At 44.1% G+C, this 15,243-nt stretch overlaps 1 protein-coding gene across 2 annotated transcripts in view; it reads left to right on the top strand.

The window, feature by feature from the left end:
• The first annotated feature begins 217 nt into the window (after positions 1-217).
• The window catches only part of LOC147427628 (uncharacterized), a 30,217-nt gene continuing 15,191 nt past the window's right edge, over positions 218-15,243 (top strand). Inside the window, exons 1-5 of one of the 2 annotated variants that reach the window (XM_086497296.1) lie at positions 218-424; positions 1,290-3,451; positions 3,530-3,692; positions 3,780-3,943; positions 4,203-4,461. In XM_086497296.1, coding sequence (XP_086353422.1) covers positions 1,311-3,451; positions 3,530-3,692; positions 3,780-3,943; positions 4,203-4,461 — 2,727 coding nt within the window. In that variant the 5' untranslated portion in view covers positions 218-424; positions 1,290-1,310. Of the gene's footprint in view, positions 425-637; positions 789-1,289; positions 3,452-3,529; positions 3,693-3,779; positions 3,944-4,202; positions 4,462-15,243 lie in introns of those variants that run through there. The other variant, XM_086497297.1, reaches the window with a different exon arrangement.

The raw sequence follows: 15,243 nt of genomic DNA, 5'->3' as shown, positions 1-15,243 counted from the left end.
TGAGCATCTTCCAAAGATGGAGCACGAACTTTTCCTCGTCAATGTGTGTGTGTGTGTGTGTGTGTTTTCTCTCTTTCTGGGGGAGGTTCTATGGGTTTACTAGGGTTTTAGAGGAGACGTGGAGATGAAGAGAAATCAAAGAATGAAGGCGTGTGCCCAGTTCGCTTTTTGGAGGAGCCGTCCTTCGGCCAAAAAAAACTTCCTTTTGTGCCGCATCAGCCCTTCCTTTCTTCTCGCCCACCATTTCCTACTACTCTCTCTCTCTCTCTCTCTCTCTCTCTCTTTATATGAGAGCTTCACCGCCGCCCCGTATGTGTACATTCTCTTTCTTTTCACAGACGGAGACGCCCTCGCAGCTCTCTTCTTTCTTTGCTCGCTGCTCGCTCTGTTCTTCTCTCTCCAGCTCTTCATCCTTGCTCGACAAGTAAGTGCCTGGCTGCCATTATTATGACAATGTGCATGCTGTTCTCTCACAAAGAGGTTAAGCTTCCCTGTCCTTTTAATGGTCTTTGAATGTAGCGGGTCCCTTTTTAATCAGGGGATTACATGTAGGCCTTTGATCTTGATATATTTGAGAGAGAGAGAGAGAGAGAGAGAGAGAGAGAGAGAGAGAGAGAGAGAGAGAGAGAGAGAGAGAGAGAGAGAGATGGGTCTCGTGCGATTGTAATCGGAAGCAACATGCACAGATCTTTTGAGTGTGTCAAACAATGATTTTCCAGCTTTTTCTTGTTGTTTATATACACGGGCGTTTGGAAGAGATTGTTCACATGGTTGGATCTTATAAACGTGTATGAAACTGTTCTGTGTGAAGAACCCAAATGAGTGTCATAAGTATTAGATGTATCTGCAGCTTAGTATGCCTCCAGTTCAGGTTATCCTGGCCATTTTGAAGCTTAGAAAGCTACATCTTTTTATACAATGCTTTATTCTCTGCTTATGGGTCTTATGTATGTGTGCAATATTGAAGGAGTCTTTAGTGGGAAATTATCATCCACACGTTGCTTGATTTTATGCCCTTGTCTATATATATAAGTACATGCTTGAGAGAGAGATTCTCAGATGCTGTGGGACATGCTGTGTTTAGTGATGAAATCATTAGAAGAGTTTAGAGCAGAAATGATTTTTGAGATCATTGTAAATTGTTATGTTCTGGCAGATGTGTCAATAATTGTGATTTGAATCGTGCTTCTAGATACAAGTGTTGTGGCCAATCACATTTCTGTTTTCGTAGAGCTTGCGTTTGCTCTGATGTTGATTGAAATGTGGTTGTCATTGCTTTCTTATTTCAGAGAGTGGAGTTATTTTGAGCTATGAAGCAGGAAGATGAAGAGTTTGAGAAGCTGCTTGGTGAGATTCCACATGTTACGAATGGTGCATCACACGGAGTGAGTTCAGATTCTGTTGGAGGACCTGCTTCATACACTTCCAGAGATCAACTTTCTCCCAAGTGTACCGTGAATCAAAAGGCTTCTTTACCAGGCTCAGAGATCTTTGAACAATTTTTTCCCGCATTTCAGGTTGTTGACGGTCAAAATGATGGGCACCTGCATTCTCAACCTTATCCAGGAGTCATGGCTAGCATTATTACAGGTGAAGATTGCTCACAGATCACAGCATTAGGGGAGGAGATGAAGCGGTGTCTTCCAACTGTGGATGAAGAAGAGGAAGAGCCACTGGCTTCACTTGGATTCGCAGAGAGCCATCCACAGGCATTGCCTGGTGATGCTTCCTTGATTACTGCCTTCAAAAAGGCAACTCTTGAAACACAGCCAACAACAAGGAATTTGCTTAAATCACATGATACCATGAAAAGCACCCAAAATGTGTGTGAAAATGTTTTACGAGCTGAAAGCATGAAGATTTCTGCTGGCTTAAAGCATAATCTGGAATTCACTCAGGGCAGTTCATTATCTACAGATTTAAGCATGGGATCGATGGCTCCCAGAATGCCGAACAACATGAAAGTTCTTCCAAAGAAACTTGGCTCATCAACTCCTTGTGCCAATGGACACTCTTTTAGTGGGCCTTACAGGCCAGAGGTTTATGCCAACTGTAGCTCCTCTAACTCCAGGATTGCTTATTCAAATGGTGGTATGATGTTTGCGTATACAGCTGGGATAGCATCTGCTCCTGTTAGAACCTTGAAAAATAACATGGAATACACCAGAGGTCACGTAAATACTTCCTTTTTGGGGGATGGTAGTAGTGCCCAACATGGGGTTGTTAGCTTTCCCCATTGTAATGGCATAAGTAGTTATGTGCATGAGAATAATAGTTCTGTATATTACGGAAGTGCTAGTATGGATCAAGCTACTGGCCTAAATGTAGATTTACACAACACTCACGTGGTTGATAGACTTCAAGTGCCCCCTAGCAGTTTTTATAACCTTCAGCTGTATTCTCAGCAAACTGAGGCTCATACTAATTACTTACAACATCAGCAGGATGTCCATCAGGATCCATCCATTTTGTCGTATTGTCATGCCCCAAAGGCAAAGGCATGCAAAATGCAGCTAAACTGGCAGAGAAAGGAGGAGGAGAGGCAAAGAATGCAGCTTCTCTTTGATTCTCATCCACAGGGATTGTCTTGTGCTCAACACTACCAAGGTCCACCCCTTCATTCACACGCTTGCACTGTTCCTTCTTTTTATACAGCAGCAGACAAGCCGTGTAGGCCTCTTCACATTGGCCAAATTGACGATATGGCAGATTGGAAGTTGCAGCCATGTCATAGAGATCCAGGAAGGCATAATTTACAAGGGTTTATGCCCCAAATGGATGATGATTGTGCTTATTCAGAGCAAGGATTTGGTAGCAGAGGAGACACTTGTCCTAGTGTTCATGCTAACACTAGAAATAGTGTCAAAAGCAGGCCATTTAAAGCAGGTGCAACTTCACATTGTGGCAACATGACCCCTTTGGTGCCTCCAGAGAAGTCAGCTTTTTGTCCGATAAGAATCCTTTCTCGAGAAAGTCCTCGAGCGGCATCACCAGTAGTTACCTTACCTTGTGTTGACAAAAGCATAGAGTCAGTCAGTCATAGGCGGACTTCCGTTGATGTTTTGACCAGTGACACACGGCTAATGATTGAAAAGCAACATTACAGGGGGCCTCTGCTCGGAAATTTAGAGAGCAATTGGCCTAAAGGACAACTGTCTTCACAAGGCAAGTATAGCTCCCTAGATGAGGTAGAAGGGCTCATTTATTCTGTTGCCAAAGATCAGCATGGTTGCCGGTTCTTGCAAAAGCAGTTTGATGAAGGGGGACCAAAAGAAGTAGAGAAGATATTTGTGGAGATAATTGATCATATTCTGGAGCTCATGATTGACCCATTTGGCAATTATCTAGTTCAAAAGCTTCTAGAAGTATGCAATGATGACCAAAGGTTGAGAATTCTGAATACAACCACAGCCAACGGGGAGCTGATCAATGTTTCACTCAACATGCATGGGTAAAGCAAACTTTTTGCATAATACTTTTTTTCTTTCTTTGAATTGTGAATATTTATCTATAATGTTCAATTAAGCAGAACCCGGGCTGTACAAAAGCTAATTGAAACTTTGACAACGAGTGAACAAGTCTCAATGGTTACGGCTTCTTTACGACCTGGAGTTGTAACACTTATCAAGGACTTAAATGGGAATCATGTTGTACAGCGTTGCTTGCAGCATCTCAGCAGTGAGGACAGCCAAGTACGGTTTTAACTAATGAAAATGATGTATTGTAGGAAAGATTACCTGTATATCTGTCATTACATTGAGTTCTACTGTTTAATGCAGTTCATTTTTGAAGTGGTTACATCTCATTGTGTGGAAATTGCCACACATCGTCACGGCTGCTGTGTGCTGCAACGATGTATTGATTTTTCCAAGGGAACACCTCAGCAGGAACTTATTGCTGAAATTGCGGCCAATGCATTGCTGCTCTCCCAGGACCCTTTTGGGTAAGTCTCTGATACTGCTTGATGTCAATAATTTGCATAAGTTCCACTCAGTCTATATAGTTTGATGCAATGTTCATCAGACAAGCAAAATGACCTGGTCATTTCCTTGTCGCTCAACACAATAATCAAGCTGCTGTATGTGTTCTTTTGGAGGTTAGGTTGTCCATCTTTTGGCATAGACAAGTTAGCTCATTGAAATGGTGTGAAATTGTTTTGTCTGTGATATGGTTTATGACCATCTTTGTCTTTTGTATGGCAGTAATTATGTTGTACAGTATGTCCTGGATCTTGGAATGCCTTGGGTGGTAGTAAAAGTTATTGAGCAGCTCGGTGGCCACGTTGCCCATCTTTCCATGCAAAAGTTTAGCAGCAATGTGGTAGAAAAATGTCTGAAGTTTGCCGACGAGGAGCAGAAAACCAAACTAATTCGGGAGCTCATGGAAGATTCTCACCTGCTTGAGCTGCTTCAAGATCCTTATGCAAACTATGTAGTACAATCTGCTCTCATGGTTTCCAAGGTAAAGAAACGGAGTGTGCGTGTGTGTGTGTGTGTGAGAGAGAGAGAGAGAGAGAGAGAGAGAGAGAGAGAGAGAGAGAGAGAGAGAGAGAGAGAGAGAGAGAGAGATGAAATGAAATGTTATATTAACGTCTTCAAAAGGCCAAAGTGACCTATGAGACCAGAAAGTTACAATGTGCACAAAGTCAGAGTAACAAGATGACAAAATGACAAAATAAAATATTATGGAATCCTGGATTGCTGAGTGTGGACTAAGTCGCTAAAACAGCTAGCTGGGATAACTAGATCACAGGAGATCCAGCATCGGTCGCTGGTGGGTCTCATCAATCTCCTCCATGGTCAGTAGTCTGAACGGGCGTCGTGCATGTCGAGCCAAAGTGACCCAGATCCTCTGCTGCAGCCTGAGAGAGAGAGAGAGAGAGAGAGAGAGAGAGAGAGAGAGAGAGAGAGAGAGAGAGAGAGAGAGGTGTTATTTCTAGGTTCACGCACTGGTTCTCATACAAAGCTGGTCTTCATGCTCACATCTTTGGGTTACAGACAAGGCACTTTTGTTATGCTTCCACCCCACTGTGCATCAGTTTGATCTACATCCATGGAATACAGTTTTTACCACGATTTTCTGCATTATGTTATGAATTATGTGGAAGGTGTGTTGTGCTCACATCTTGGGTTCCGAGCCTTCCTTGAGACACCTACCACCTTGACAACTATCTAGTTAGAGCTGTTGCATACCCTTTGTGTCACAAAGCGATGATGTGGCATGGCCGACTGGAAATGAAGTGGCCGAGCGAACAAGGAGAACTGATCCTGAAAAAACTTGCAGAAGTTTTGGGTGTAGGGGCTTGAAGCACTCTGAGAAGAGGAAATTGACGGATTTCCCTGGCTATTGGGTTGGAAGTTTGACTTTCAAGGTGGCAAGCTGATTCAAGAAGCGTGCTCGTTTTGAGGACGACTTAGATTTTTCTTCGTCTTTAGAGAGTTTTGACAGTTCGTGGTTCTCTAGTTCCAGTGAGGATGGGGAAAAGGCGGAAGAACCGGAGAAAAAGCAAGAAAGCAAAGCAGATTTTTGACAAAGTCTAGAAGGCATGGGAGGCTATCTAGCGGTGCAGAGGAGGAGAGCTCGTCCACTTTTGATAGCGAACAAATGAGCAAGAAGACCAAGAGTTCAAGGAAGGGGGCCAGGCTTTTAGGTTTGACACGTTTTCAGGCTACCAGGATGTCCATCAAGCCCTTGAGTTTATATGGCAGTTTGATGTTGCCTTCTCGAGAGGTTGGTCCTTGCAACGCTCCAAGGTGCTAAGGGCGGTATCGTACTTGAAAGGAAATGCATAGACATTGTATGATTGTGGTCTACTCTGTTGTTACACATAGAAGCACTATTATGACATGGGTGAAATTTGAGAAAACTTTCACGTCAACTTGGATATCAAAAGAATATGAAGAAGATGTCATCACGGCTTAGCATCATTTGAGAATGACTAAGAAAGACACGTTGGATGACTATTGCAGGTTGTTTTGGGATACCTTTTTGCTAGTGTCCTCTTTGCGGAGGATCACTTTGAGAGACCAGATTGAGCCGTTGTGCTATGGTTTGCCAAAAGAGATCCAATAGTATTGTCCGCTATAGAAGTCTGATATAAGACACGCCGAGCAAGATTTTGGAATGCATGCCGACTCATTGACTTATCCTACAGACATGCTAGTGTCCACCTCAACAGGGCAAGAGTCTTCTAGTGAGGAGAATGAATCATGGGAACTCGATGAAAGTTTATCAGAGGATTCCGGAGAAGTGAGGGAATCAAATGTAGTGCATGCGAGGGTTCTGACAACCAAGAAAACCAAGTGCAAGTTCATCAGAGGATTCCAAAGAAGAAAGAGAATGAGATGACAATGCATTTGACGGTGCCAACGAAGCAAGGGAATCAATTGAAGGTTTCTGAGTGAAACGAACAGGATCTCCTGGCTACACAAATCGCCTATGGACACTCATCGGACGAACCACCCAATCGTAGCCACCCACTGGCAACTCCCTCGGGCTAGGGTCAACGTCTGAGAATGTAGGCTTGCACCTGTAAGACCGACTGCCCGATACCACCCGGTCTCACCTCCTTGAGGTGACTTAGCACACTCTTAGCCTCACGGGCTAACCATTGGCACCCTGCCAATGGGGGTCGATAGATACAAATGAGGCTTTAGCCCCCTTATAAAAGCGTCCGGTCACACTGGCCGGGTTCACACTACGTCTCATCGAACATTTGACGCCCATCCCGACAATGTCATAGACTAGATCCCCTCTCCTGTAAGCGGGACATAACATACTTCCCCCCTTAAGAACCATTGATGTCCTCATCAATGAAGTGGGGATAGTGAGCTTATAAAGCTCTAATTGATTCCCAAGTAGCAAACCTCTCAGATTGAGCCTTCCATTTAATGAAGTACTCATCATAAGCTCTTCGGTGTGAATGACGGGTACGGTGATCTAAAACAGTCTCTGGTTCTCGAGGAATATACTTAGTTTGGATATCTTTCCATACATTTTCCTCGATAGGCATGACAATGTTGGTTTCACCTAGCTCTCTGGTTCTCGAGGAATATACTTAGTTTTCCCATACATTTTTCTCGATAGGCACAACAATGTCGGTTTCACCTAGTTTTTCTTTAAGGCAGCTAATGTACGCTAACATCATTGACGATATTCTCTGGCAAAGCGTATGGCTTATAAAGATGATTGAGAAATAAAATTGTCAACTTATGGCTTGTTATAGTAGACTTTGTTGGTATAAATTTTACCATTTTTGTGAGTTGACAACCACAACCCAAATTGCATCATTGCCATGACTAGTATTTGGCAAACCAACAATAAAATTCATAGAAATACTATGCCACTTGGCATCAGGGGATTTTCAATGGATGTAGCAGGCCAACTTCTTTAATTTGCTTTGCCTCGTTGACCTGACACTGAGTGTGTCTCTTCACATAGCTCTCTATATAAGAGCTCATCTTTGGTCTATAGAAATATTGTTTGGCCAATGCTAAAGTTTTTTGGATGCACGGGTGCCCAATGCTATGAACATCATGGCATTCGCACAAAATCTTTTGCGAAACCTCATTGATTTTCGGTACACTTGACTTTTCCATTTCTAAATAATAGTTCACATCTAATGGAATATTGTCGGTGTCTCATCTCTCCAGCACTACTCACTTGGGTCTCCGGATCAGCCAAGCCTACATGCGAGTCACGTCCTACCTTGACCTTGTTCCATATCTTTACCCAAATGGCTATTAGTTGGACATAGCCCGAGAGAGAGAGAGAGAGAGAGAGAGAGAGAGAGAGAGAGAGAGAGAGAGAGAGAGAGAGAGAGAGAGAGAGAGAGAGAGAGAGATCTGTTGAGATTTCAGACAAAGCATTTACTTTAGGAATCCGGTTGAGTGCGTTAGTAACTTGATTGCTTGATCCTTTTGCTTTAGTAACTTGTCACAAACTGGTGACGTGCTGCTCAGTTGGTGACGTGGTTCCCCTGTATACACACACCCTCCCTGCATGGACAGCCCCCGGAAAATCCGTTGGGTGATGATGTGGCTGCACCGTACGGACATGCCCCGGAAATCGCGGAACTGCTGACACGTGGCAGGCTGTATGGACGTCCGCTTTTTGCGACGCAGTTTACGGCAGTTTTGGCCTAGCTTTTTGGCTACGCAATTGGCAAGAGAAAGAAATCTTTTGCTTTATTTTCCCAAGAGGCCTTGTGAGAAGAATGGCTATGCTTTAGCTTTTGATTTTGAAGCTTTGCTTTTAGCATCCCTTGTAAACCCTTTAAATGAGTGGGCAGGCCTCCCACTTCTCAGAGCATTTGGACGCAGAGTCTGAGAGTGAGAGTCTCCCACTCGTTTGTACATTTGCAACAGATAAATACAAAAAGAAATACCGAAAGGGGTGCCAGTCTTTGGGGCCAATATCTCTAGGCACGGAACTCCGCCGGGCCAGTGTCGAATCAATTGTGAACTGTGAATTGTTTTGAAGTGTATTCTTGTGGTGTCGCGATAGAATCTTGACTTGGAGTGTACAAACTCGATTGCTTGATCCTTTCCTAGAGCGAATCTCAAAGTCAAACTCTTGCATAAGCTCAACTTATCTAGCCTTCTGGCCTCTGAGGTCACCCTAATCACAGACATAGCGCAAAGAGTGATGATCTGCCCATGCAACAAAGATAGAGCCATGTAAATAATGACGCCACTTTCTCAAACCGTGTACCACACGTAAAGCTCTTTTTTATATGTTGGATAATGCATTTCACCGTCTAAAGTTTCTTACTTTTAAACGCAACAGGACGTTCATCTTGATATAGCGTCGCATCAATCGCATAATCACCGGCATCTTCTTCAAGTACACATGGCTTGCTAGGACCACAATATGCAGTATTGGCGCAATAGTCACCAAGTGCTTTAGTGTCTTGAAGCTCTCGTCGAGATGCTCATCCCATACAATAGGGGGATTACTTTTACGGTGAGGCCCCGAAGTCACCAAGCGCTTTAGTGGTCTTAAAGCTCTCATCGAGACGCTCATTCTAGACAACTGGGAGATTACCTTTACAAAAGTCTACGGTGCTTTCACCCCTCCTTTCAAAAGTTACGTAAGTGGAGCAACAACTTTGGAGTAATTCTTGATAAATTTGCGAAAAAATCCAATAAAGCCTAGAAAGGACTTTACTTGGCATACATTCTTCATGATGGGCCAGCTTCGCACTTTATCCAACTTATTGGGGTTAACGCGAATTCAATCGCGAGTAATAATATGACCCAGATAAAGAAGCCCTTTCTTGAAGTCTTTGCACTTAAAGAGACTTTGACATAAAGCTACTCAATTCTTAGTACCTCGAGAACAACGCGTATATGCGCAAGACGTTCAAACAAACTCTGGCTGTAAATTAAGATGTCATCGAGAAATACAACGACGTTGCCAAGAAACGGTCTCAACAAATGTCACAAACTGGTGATGTGTCAAGCCATTGAAGACCCGACGGGTTAGCCTGTTAGGGCTCTCTGAGCCTAACCCTAGCCAACCTGTAGATCCCGAACGAGGGGCCTAAACCCTAAGAGAAGAAGCAAAAGAAGAAGCAGAAGCAGCAGAAGAAGTTTTACCAACATACAAAGTCTTGCCATGCGGCCTAATTTCAAATGAAGTTTCCACCAACTTATGGGATCCCGTTCGATGGTCTTGGGGCCGTAAATAAAGCAGGGCCAACACATAATACAAAACAACCCAGTCACGTAACAAGTTGATGACGTGGCAGACCTGTACGGCAGCCTCTGCAAATTTTGCTGACATGCTATATGGACGTCCGTGTGTTGTGTTGACTGTTCATGTGGCAGTTAACGGATTTCCAGATTTATGTTGCAACTTTTGGGTCAGATGCTTTTGGATCAGAAGCTTTTGGGGTTAATGCTTTTCATGTGAACAGCTTTTAGAGGGCCAAGGTCCTTTAAATATGTGCAAAGGGCTCATACTCTGGCACTCTTTTGGGTGAAGGTGCAGAGTACGAGTATCGGCGTTGTAGTGAGTTCAAGCAATATAAAGAAACACGGAAAGGGGCGTTAGGGTTTGGGGCGATGCCTTCTTGGGGTGGAACTCTACCACCCCAAGTCTCGTGTGTCGTGCATCTCTTTCAGCTTAGTGTTATTTGAAGTGCTAAAAGCTTGTCTTCTCTTCTGTTATTTTCTGTTGGCACGTGGTGCCTTTCCCTTACAGTGGTATCAAAGCTTCAGGCGTGTGCTTTTCTGAAAGCATACCGATTCTTCAAGAGGAGACGGAGCAAGGTATCTAAGAATCTTCGTGTCCTTGCTCTGGACTTACTAGTCACCCCCGTCCTTAGTCCATCACGCATCGGGCGTGCTCTCGTCTTCATTGCACTGTCTTAAGGGGCATAAGCCATAAAGAACCCAAGACCACATGATTTGGCAGAGTACCTGTAGTTTCTCCTCGACGAGCTTCGCGACATTCTTTCACGGCATCCATAGCAGAATCTCTCGATGCTGCAAGGTTTTTAACAGTTTCTGAACTACATGTTATCTTCTCTGGTACCTCCTCCTACTACACTAGAAAGTGCGAGAGCTTCTAACAGGCAACCCTCGCAACTGTCTATTCCGATTAGGGGAGTCTTCAAAAATATGATGCAATCATCTCACCCTGATCTAGTGTAACCGCCTTTGCCACCACCGTTGCCCCCACCTCCCCCACCACCCCCGCCACCAAGCTACAATGGTTGGAGCTCGTATGGATATCCTTACTATCCATACTTGGAGTATGCGTCTAACCAACCAAAGGATTTCAAAGATGACGGCACGACAGACTACAATAAAGTTTTTAACCTTTTTTGGGGTGAAAGATCAGAAGAAAGCATTGCAGTTTCTGCAAGCAGTTCGACAACATCTATGCCGAGGGAACTATATAGAAGAATTCAAGATTTCTGGAGCAGCAGGATTTCTTAAAGATAATGCTATGCAGTGGTAGAGTTTAATTGTGACGCAATCGGATGCTCCAAGGACCTGGCAAGCTTTCAAGACAATATTTGTATGTAGTTATATGACTTCTCTCTTTGACGTCCATATCTTGTCAGAATGGGGCAACGTGAAAATATGCATGCCAAAAGACCATGGACAAATAGAACCAAATGTTTCTAGATGTCTACCTTTCAATGTCCTTATTTAAGTTCATTCCCTTGGAGAACGAGTGCGAGCGATACACCATTGGATTACCATTACCATTTTAGGAATATTGTCTGTCCAAGCAAGTCTCAACATTCCAAGAGCTTATGGACCATGCTGCGGTCGGCTACAAACCGATGGATCATGCCGTGGTCGGCTACAAACTGATGAAAGGAAAGTTGGAGTTCACAACAAAAGCAACTCCGGCTACTAACGAGAACTCTTGGCAACAACCAACAAATCTTGGTGAGTCTTGTGAAGCCTTGTCTGACACAACGTCAACGAGAACCCTTGTTACAAGAAGGCCGATGCTTCGAATGAACATTCCAAGAGCTTATGGACCATGCCGCGGTCGGCTACAAACCGATGGACCATGCCGTGGTCGGCTACAAACTGATGAAAGGAAAGTTGGAGTTCACAACAAAAGCAACTCCGGCTACTAACGAGAACTCTTGGCAACAACCAACAAATCCTGGTGAGTCTTGTGAAGCCTTGTTTGACACAACGTCAACGAGAACCCTTGTTACAAGAAGGCCGATGCTTCGAATGTCTTCAAATAGGACATACGTTTGATACATGTCCTCAACAAGCCTTGACATCTTCAACGCAACCTTTCGCTTCGACGGCAGAAAGATATCAAGGGCCACCTCTGGCTAAGAGACTAACCCCGATCTTCTTTGACCTCGGAGCTATCGAGAACTTCATTCGTCCATAATTCTTGAAGCAGATGGACTTTGATTATGATGCAGAGAGACGAGAAATTGAAGCCAAGTTAGCCATCGGTCAGACTGTAACAAACTTGGGCACCCCAAGTCTAGATTCAGTCGCGACATAGCAGAGATTCCTTAAAAACAATTCACAATTCAAGAGAGTGTCGACACGGCCCGACGTAGTTCTGTGCCAAGAGAGATTGGCCCCAAAGACTGGCGCCCCTTTCAGTATTTCTTTTATATTAATCTGTGAGCAAGGTACAACTTCTCGTTGATGCTCGCTCTCAGACTCTGCGTCCAGATGCTCTGAGAAGTGAGCCTGCTTGGGTCACTTATAAAGATTACAAGGGGTGCTAAAAGCAAAGCCCCAAAAGCATGAAACTCAAAAGCAATTGGTCAAAAAGGCCCCAAAAGCGTGAAACTCAAACGCAATAGGGTCCCAAAAGCAATTGGTCAAAAATTTGCCAATAAAAGCAGCAACGCAATTTGCAGAAATCCGTACAATCGCCACGTCAGCATGTTAGTGCAGAAAGTGGAAATATAAAGATTACAAGGGGTGATAAAAGCAAAGCCCCAAAAGCATGAAACTCAAAAGCAATAGGGTCCCAAAAGCAATTGGTCAAAAATTTGCCAGTAAAAGCAGCAGCGCCATTTGGGGAAATCCGTACAGTTGCCACGTCAGCATGTCAGCGCAAAAAGTGGAAATTTGTAGTGTCTTATCACGTTAGCAACTGAACACAGAAACCGAAAATCCGTACTGTCTGCCACGTGGCACTTTGTCAGGTCAGCCTGTCCGTATAATTCTACCACATCAGCACAGAGGCTGCCACATCATCAGTTTGTGACATACCGCCCTCTTGAAAGAATTGTAATCGCCCTCGATTACGTCTGCAAAACAGACAGAGGTCATAAACCAACGTAGTAGACGTTGACTTTAAGTCATCTAGCACTTGTACAGAGACGGCAGTCACATGACAGGACATCACATGACAAATTAATCACATAAAAATTCATTCTAAATCAATCATATTCAATTTTGGGAATTCCGTTTCATAAAGTCATACAACAGAATACTGTCAGCTCATCAGTATCCCTGAAACCCAAAGGGACATCAGTGACCTTATTCAATCGAGGTAATCTATTGACAAAGAAGTGGAGTGACTTCCCTCTTGCGCAATCCCTCTGCACCAGATGCAACCTTGCTGAGTTCGGGGATCTATCGAAGTAGACGTTGCTAAATCGAATGCTTCAAAATAAAGTTTCAAAATCTGAGGAGTATCTGCTAGGTCCTCCTCCTCCATCCACTTCGCATCTAATGCCGGATAGCTCTTGAATTTAACCAAGAACTGCCAAACCACTTTACCTTTCATCTTTCTTTCCTTGTGTGTAAAATCTGTTCAGGAACTAGTATCTCCTCGCTCTCTTCCACTTCGGGTTGCTCATCAGGCTCCCCATCAATCGACACCTCACCTTTAAGAGGTTTCGAGAGACTCACATGGAATGCATTGTGAATCTTCCAAGTATCGGGCAGCTTGAGTCGAAAAGAGACATCATTTATCTTTCTTTAATCTGGAAAGGGCCATAATACTTCATGCTAAGCTTTGGAAAAAGCAGCTCCTTTCCCTTTCATTTCTTTAGGCGTGCCTTTTCAAAACGTAAGAGCACCCATCGTCTTCCTTTAATTTCAAGTCTCGTCGATGTCGATCTTTTGCCTGCTTATGTTGTTCTTGAGATTTCTCTAAAGTCTCCCGGACCTTGGCAAAAGCAGTGTCCAAGTCCTTAGTGTACTGGTCAACTTCAAAAATCTTGTCTTTAGTGCTGAGAAAGAGTGGAACCTTTTGAGCACCTTCAATTATCTCAAATGGCGCCTTGCCCGTCGAAGAATGAACCGTGTTATTGTAGGCAAATTCCACCAAAGGCAATTTTTTTTCCCATTGAGTCTTTTGATCAAAGATGTAAGACTTCAATAAATCTAGAACAACTGAATTTGCAATCTCAAATTGCCCATCTGTCTGTGGGTGGAATGATGACGAGAATTGCAATCGGGATCTCTGTCAGAAACTACTGTCTCAGGCATGCCATGTAATCGAAATATCTGTGCAATGAACAGTCTCGCTAAATGGTCCGGCTTGACTGTTTTCTTTAGTGGAATGAAGTGAGCTTGCTTGCTAAATCTGTCGATGACAGACCAAATGCCATCGTGCCCACCTGTGCCTTCGGGAGATCAAAGATGAAATCCATTGCAATACTTTCTCAGGGGCGGGTGGGAATGGGTAAATTCTGTAGTAATTCTTGTGCCTTATGCCTGTCAAACTTGACCTTCTCGCATACTAAACAACTGCGAACAAAGTCGTCCACATCTTTCTTGAGTCTCGGCCAAAAGAAATAACGCTCCACACCTTTCAAGGTGGTATCAATGCCACTGTGACCCGTAAAAGGTTGACAATGGCACTCAGTCAAAACCTTTTCCCTCAACGGCTGTGTAACACACAACATTGTTTTCTTCATCAAGTAGCCATCCCGTATGGAATACCTTGACATTATCTCTCCATTCTGTATCCGAGTAAACACATCGAGAAAATTTAAATTGGTGGCGTATTGATAATCCCCCACAGGTACGCACAGTTCCATCACGAAAGATTGCGAGTTCGGAGAGTTTTCTCGTGTGAAAACTCGTCCAATTCATAGGGGAACTGTCCCATTGTGTGCGGGAGCCCTTGGGACACGCGTAGGTGTGTTCGCTCCGCTAAAAACGATCCGAAACAGCGAATTACAGCCTGCTGTGTTTTTCTGCAGGTTTAGGGTTTCGCACCTAAACTGCAAGGGAACACCGGGGGAGCCTCGTGAGAGCCTTGGGATGCGTGTACAGGCTTTTGGGCACCCGGCAGTGAAAAACAGGGAATTACAGCCCGCTGAATTTCTGTGACAGCTCACCAGAAAGCTTCCAGATAGGGAGGGAATCTGTCCTAGACAGGTGCTCTTGACCTACAGGGGTTTTTTGTGCTGTTATGCTGCCAAAATCAGATCGAAAACCTGCGTTTTCAGCCCTCGCCAGGTTTGGACAGCTTTGTGAAAGCTTGTGCGAAGTGGTCAGATCGTCTACCTTAATTTGAATAAAGAAATACCGAAAGGGGTGCCAGTCTTTGGGGCCTACAGGGTGTCGGTCTCGTGTGCGCAGTGACATTCTAGTCGCTGGACACAACTGTGTTCTCTTCCCTTCTCAATGCTCTGTGTAAAGTTAACAGGTAATTGAAATAGTACCGCCCTCTACGTTGTACAGGCCGGTTATATTCTTGCATCAAGACCGTTGCCAGACTACGACCACAAGCATCACACGAAACTTCGAATGACTTTTGCAAGTTTGGCAAAGC

This window comes from Adiantum capillus-veneris, chromosome 23 (assembly GCF_014529385.1).
Source record: "Adiantum capillus-veneris isolate H3 chromosome 23, ASM1452938v2, whole genome shotgun sequence".
NCBI classification, from domain to species: Eukaryota; Viridiplantae; Streptophyta; class Polypodiopsida; order Polypodiales; family Pteridaceae; genus Adiantum; species Adiantum capillus-veneris.
Note: the sequence above shows the minus strand (reverse complement) of the source record. Positions and strands in the feature narration are given on the sequence as shown.